The following is a 6,192-nucleotide window of genomic DNA, read 5'->3' on the forward strand; positions in this document are numbered from 1 at the left end:
CAAAATGAATCTTTACAAACTAGCTGTTTTTGAGCCCAGTGTGATAGCCTAGTGGCCAAAGTTCTGGCCTTGCACATTCAGGATTCTATATGAGTGTCAATTCATGTCCTGGATGCTCTACTTCCCTTCCAGCTCCCTCCTTGTGGCCTGGGAAAGCAGTAGAGGATGGCCCAAAGCCTTGGGACCCTGCACCAGCATGGGAGACCTAAAAGAAGCCTCCTGGCTCCTGGCTTCAGATCAGCTCAGCTCCAACCATTGAGGTCACTTGGGTGAACCAGCGGATGGAAGATCCTTCTCTCTGTAAATTTGCCTTTCCAATAAAAATAAATAAATCTTAAAAAAAAAAAAAAAAAAAAAAATTAGCTGTTGGGCCCGGCGTGGTGGCACAGTGGTTAAGGTCCTCGCCTTGCACGCCCAGGATCCCATATGGGCGCCGGTTCTAATCCCGGCAGCCCCGCTTCCCTTCCAGCTCCCTGCCTGTGGCCCAGGAAAGCAGTCGAGGACAGCCCAAAGCTTTGGGACCTTGCACCCGCGTGGGAGACCTGGAAGAGGCTCCTGGCTTCTGATCGGCATAGCATCGGCCATTGCGCTCACTTGGGGAGTGAATCATCAGACGGAAGATCTTCTTCTCTGTCTCTCCTCTCTGTATATCCGCCTTTCCAATAAATAATAATAATAATAATAATAATAATAATAAATCTAAAAAAAACTAGCTGTTATTTAATTTGTATTTTTCAGCTAGCATTATACAAAGAGAGAAGAAAAACCATCAGAAAAATCAACATTCTGAAATACAAACTTTCACACATTTCTTCCTGATTTTTGTTTCATATATATAGAGAGATTTTTTTTTAATGTGCGGGAAGGAGGTAAAACACAGTGTGGTAGCCAGGTGGGGGCCTTGCCACCCATCGCTCCACGCCTTCTGTGACATCAGAACACCAGGCTTGAGGGACCCTTGGTGACCAGAGACACAGGTGGAGCAAGCGTGCAGCCACATGTCCACTGCAGGCACTTCCTTCCATCTGGACAACCTGACCTGAAACCATGACCATACAACAGCTGGCTGGCCGTGGGCGGGCAGTGACCGAGCTGTTCGAGAGGAGAAGGGGCTGCCACAGCGAGGAGAGGAAGCAGGTGAGGCCATGCCAGGCACATTCTTTCCTCCTGTCTGGGCTGCCTGTGCCACCCGTGAGGACCCTCCCCGTCAGGAACGGGTCTTCTCTCCCATGGATCCCAACGTCGAATGCTACCTGGGAAAGCCCAGCATGGGGGTTTACATGCCTCTTGCCCAAACCGTGTCTCTCAATCTAACTTTCAGCCCTGCCCCCAGAACGTGTATTCGGGAATGAGGTTTTTGCTTCCCGCTCAGTCGCTGGTAGGTAGACTGCTTTGTGGTGCCTGGCAGGTGCTGAGTGGGTGTGTGAAGTACAATGAGTAGGATAATGCTTCCAAATCAGAGTTCCCTGAGGATTCAGGGTCAGAGCTGAAACTCCAGCCTCATATGGGGCTTTGTCTTAAGAGGAAGCCTTAACGCTCTGCTGTGCCAGCCTTATGCCCCGTGAGCTTCAGTAGCCCGTACAGGCACACTCACTCCCAGGTGGCTAAACAGAAGAAGGAGCTTGACCTAGCGATTCAGACCCCGAGTTTGGGACATGCTCACCCCACATCCAGGGCCTCTGTTGGCGCCCCAGCTCTGTTCCTAACTGCAGCTTTCCTACAAATGCACACTCAGGAATGCATTGCTGCTGGCTCGGGGGGTTGGGACTTGGATTGCCTGCTGGTTCCTGGCAGCATTGCAGGAAACTGGTGAGTAAGGCCGCAGGTGGCAACTCATCCTCTTATCTCTCCTTCTCAAATGAAATTTTTAAGGAACATACAGAAGAGCCTCTGAACCATAAAATACTCGACCATTTCAAGGAATAAGACAGTTCTGCAAAGCTTCAAGTTTCCTAAGGGATATTGTCAAGGGCAAAGTGTGCAGGCATCTTATCTCTGATGCAGGAACCAAGATTCTGATTTCTATCATTATAGATGAGTTTTGTTGTCTTAAGTTTTATATAAGCAGAGTCACAACTCTTAGTTATCTTTTTGTCTGGTTTCTCATTTGTCACTATCAATGTGACACTCAAGCAGACTGCCCTAAAACTTACTTGGATTGGAAATGGAACAGCTGGGACTCGAACAGAATGCTGACGCCATGGGCAGAGCCTTAACTTGCCATGATGCTAGTCCCGGGATTGGTGTCCTTTTAAGAGGAGCAGGAGATATCAGCAATGTGCAAGCACAGGAAAAAAAAAAAAAAAAAAAGAGTGGGTCCCGTGAGAAGGAGCCACCTGCAAATCAAGAGGCCTCACCACAACCAATGCTACCAGTACCTTCCAGAACAGCTCTGGTTTTTAAGGTACCAGGGTATGTTTTTTATGGAGCCCCAACAGACTAATACTGACTTCGTTTTGATGTAAATATAGATTTACAAATCCATAAAATCAATCAATAAAATCCAGAAGAAACCCTACATACTTCATAGTGAATTTTTTTAATAAAAATACCAATATGATTCAGTGAGGGGAAAAAATCATTTCTTTTTATTTGAAAGTCATATTTGCAGAAAAAGAAAACAGATCTCCTATCTGCTGATTTCTTCTTATTTTTTTTTTAAAGATTTTTATTTTTATTGAAAGGCGGATATACAGAGAGGAGAGACAGAAAGGAAGATCCTCTGTCTGATGATTCACTTCCCAAGTGAGCGCAACGGCCGATGCTACGCCGATCTGAAGCCAGGAGCCTCTTCCGGGTCTCCCACGTGGGTGCAGGGTCCCAAACCTTTGGGCCGTCCTCGAGTGCTTTCCCAGGCCACAGGCAGGGAGTTGGATGGGAAGCGGGGCTGCCGGGATTAGAACTGGCGCCCATATGGGATCCTGGGCGTGCAAAGAGAGGACCTTAATCACTGCGCCACCGCGCCGGGCCCTGCTGATTTATTCTTAAAAAGGCCGCAATGGTTAGAGATGAGCCAATTCGAAGCCAGGAACCAGGAGCTTCTTCCCGGACTTTCATGTGGATGCAATGACCCAAATATTTGGCTCCTCTTCCGCTGCTTTCCCAGGCAATTTAGCAGGCAGCTGGATAGGAAGTGGAACAACTGGGCCATGAACCAGTCCTACATTAGGTGCCGGCACTGCAGAGGAGGCTTGACCCATCATTCTATAGCTCTGGCCCCCCAAATTAGTGCTTTTAAACAAATAATCCTAGAGCAACTAGACATTTGGTGAGGGTGGGGAGAAGAGCTCAATTAGTCACAATTACTTCACATCATATTCCAAAATTAGTTTAAAACAGATCAACACCTAAATGTAAAAGGTAAAAGAATAAACCGTATAGAAGAAAACAGAAGAAAATCTACAACCTTGGGTTGGCAGCATTTTCCAGACTGCACACAAAAAGCTCAACCGCAAAAGGAAAAATTTCCACAAAGTGGACTTCATTAAAAGTTAAGTCTTTTCATTTTCAAGAGACGCTGGTGAGAAAATGAGAAGGCAAGCCACAGACTCAGAGGAAATATTCACAATATAAATATCTGTCAAAGGAATTCTATCCAGAATATATAAAGAACTGCTACAACTTAATAAGAAGACTGGGCAGCCTTTTGGCACTGTTGCTAGGATACCAGTTGGACGCCTGTATCCCAGAGCAAAAGCCCTGAGTTTAGGACCCAGTTCCACTCCTAACTCCAGCTTCCTGTTATTGTGTGTCCTGGGAGGCAACAAGTAAGGGTTCCAATATCTGGGTTCCTGCCTCCCCCATGGGAGAACCGTATTGGGTTGCTAGGTCCTGGCTTTGACCCAGCTCAGCCCTGGCTCCTGTAGGGAGTTGAGAAGTGAATTAGCAGATGGGACATCTCCACATGTCTGCCCTTGTCTGCGGTGACAGAATGGATTAGCAGCACTTGCCTCCAGCAGCTGAGCATAATGAGATAATTGAATGCAAGACGGCCTGAGGGAACTTTCTAGATTGATGGAAACATGTCTTGAGTGGGATGATAGTCCACTGTACATTCTATTTTTTTTTAAGATTTATTTTTATTGGAAAGGCAGATTTACAGAGAAAAGGAGAGATAGAGGGAAAGATCTTTCATCCGATGATTCGCTCTCCAAGTGGCCACAACGCCCTGAGCTGAGCTGAAGCCGGGATCCAGGAGCCTCCGGGTCTCCCATGTGGGTGCAGGGTCCCAAGGCTTTGGGTCATCCTTTACTGCTTTCCCAGGCCACAAGCAGGGAGCTGGAAGGGGAGAGGAGCAGCCAGGACAGGAACTGGCACCTAAGTGGAAACCCAGCGCTTCCAAGGAAGGGTCAGCCATTTGAAGCCATCATGCCAGGCCCAAACCATACATTCTAGAAATTATACCACAATAAAGCTGACTCCTTATGTAATTTCTGAAAATGAATTTATTTTTATTTTATTTGAATGATAGAAAAAGAGAAAGATCCTGTATCCACTAGTTTCATTACTGGTCCCTGAGTGGCTTCCAAGCAGCCAGGCCACAATCAGAGCCAGAACTCATCCAGGCCTCCCATGCGGGCAGTGGAGACACAGGTGCCTGGGCCCTCATCTGCTGTCTCCCAACATGTCCATCCGCAGGAAGTTCAGTGGGGAGCAGCTGAGCCAGGACACAGATGGCCTGGATGAGCACTTACCCACACAATCACTCTGATTTCTGTTTGGACAGAGAAAACGGTATCCCCATCTGCTGCTTTCACTCCCCAGATGTCCACAACAGCCAGGATTAAGCTGGGAACCCAAGCCCTTGAGCCATCCCTGCTGCCTCCCAGGGCCTGCATTGGAGGAAGCCGGAGCCGGAGCCGGAACAGGAGCTGGGCTCAACCCCAAGCACACATTACCGGTACCAATATCCATCCAAGGTGATCCTTTCCAATGGTCAATCAAAACAGGACTGCTTCAGTGCAGCAAGGAAGGAGAGCAGGAGGGAAAGGAAAGAAGAGTGGCAGCCGTGGCTACGTGTTCTGTGCCTGCAGTGTCTGGCAGGTCTGCTGTTTGTGCAGGTGCACCTGAGATAACTAGTAAAAATTAAAAAAGAGTTAAGCTTTAAGAACTCTGAAAGCTCCCCTGTGCCCAGTCCACACAGGGGAAGCCAGGTGGTCTCTGCCCTCCAGGAGTTCACCCTCCTGTCTCCATCCCCCTGCCCCTCTTTCTGCCCCCAGACCCTGCTGATGTTGCTGGTTTTGGTGCTGTACCTGGGAGCTGAGATATCAGGTGAGCGTTCTGGACCTTGAGCATCCATGGGAGTGTTCTATAGGTGGTTGCAGGCCTCAAGGCTTCTACACCTGCCGCCAACTCCTGCTTCGCCCTCTGCCCGCTGGGATGACCAACCATGCTGATTCCCCTACCTGGCATTTTTCTCTTATGAAGGGGTGATGTGTGTACCTCTTTCAGGAAGAAGCTGGGAGATATCAGAAAGGATCAGAAACTATAACTACCCCCCAAATCCTGTGGCTTCCCAGGTAGTATATTGAACAAGGTTATGGGGTTTGGGATCAGGGGTGGTCTGCAGGAGGAGGCTATTGAGGTTTGGTGTCTACCTCCCAGGGGTTGGAATATCAGAACAACGAAGCCGCAGAAGAACCCAGCAAGGGCACAAGGGGCTGGGTGAAGAAGAATGCGCACACTTTCCTGGAGAAGTTAGAGCAAGAGCTGCGTGAGATGGAGCAGCTGGTGCGGGATGTGGAGTTGTGGCTGGATGCCCTTCTGGGAGAGCCGCAGCGGGAGGAGCCCTGCCCTGCCCACAAAAGCCACTTGTGAGGAGCCGGGGCTAGGGCCTGGACAGAAGGCAAGGCAGAAGTGGGCTGGGGCATCCGGGGACCCCCTCCAAGTGAACAGATCTCATACAAAGCCAGCAAAAAAATAAAAGACTTGGGAAATGAATTTTGCCTGGCATGTTTGCAAACACAGAAACGGCCATGGAGGCTACTACAGAGGGGCTTCCTGCCAGGCCCCCAGGGACAGTGGCCCTCACCCTTGGGTTTCAAATTCTTTTACTCACTGGGGGCACCTTGCACATCTCCTTCACCTCCCAGGGACTAGGCATCTGCACCTATGAAAGCTGGGGAAGGGCAATTGGCCTCCTAGGACGACAGAGCCCATCTAGAGTGCGGATGTCCGAGTCCTTACGGGGAT

At 49.0% G+C, this 6,192-nt stretch overlaps 1 protein-coding gene across 1 annotated transcript; it reads left to right on the top strand.

Moving 5' to 3' along the window:
• Window positions 1-949: 949 nt before the first annotated feature.
• Window positions 950-5,918, top strand: SMIM23 (small integral membrane protein 23). Its single transcript, XM_040976776.1, has 4 exons — window positions 950-1,137; window positions 5,220-5,271; window positions 5,452-5,519; window positions 5,605-5,918. The coding sequence occupies exons 1-4, from the start codon at window positions 1,048-1,050 to the stop codon at window positions 5,815-5,817; spliced, it is 423 nt and encodes a 140-aa protein (XP_040832710.1). The 5' UTR covers window positions 950-1,047; the 3' UTR covers window positions 5,818-5,918.
• Window positions 5,919-6,192: the final 274 nt, after the last annotated feature.

The sequence above is a fragment of the Ochotona curzoniae genome, unplaced genomic scaffold, assembly GCF_017591425.1.
Source record: "Ochotona curzoniae isolate NIBS_2020 unplaced genomic scaffold, NIBS_Ocur_1.0 contig_1, whole genome shotgun sequence".
NCBI lineage: Eukaryota > Metazoa > Chordata > Mammalia > Lagomorpha > Ochotonidae > Ochotona > Ochotona curzoniae.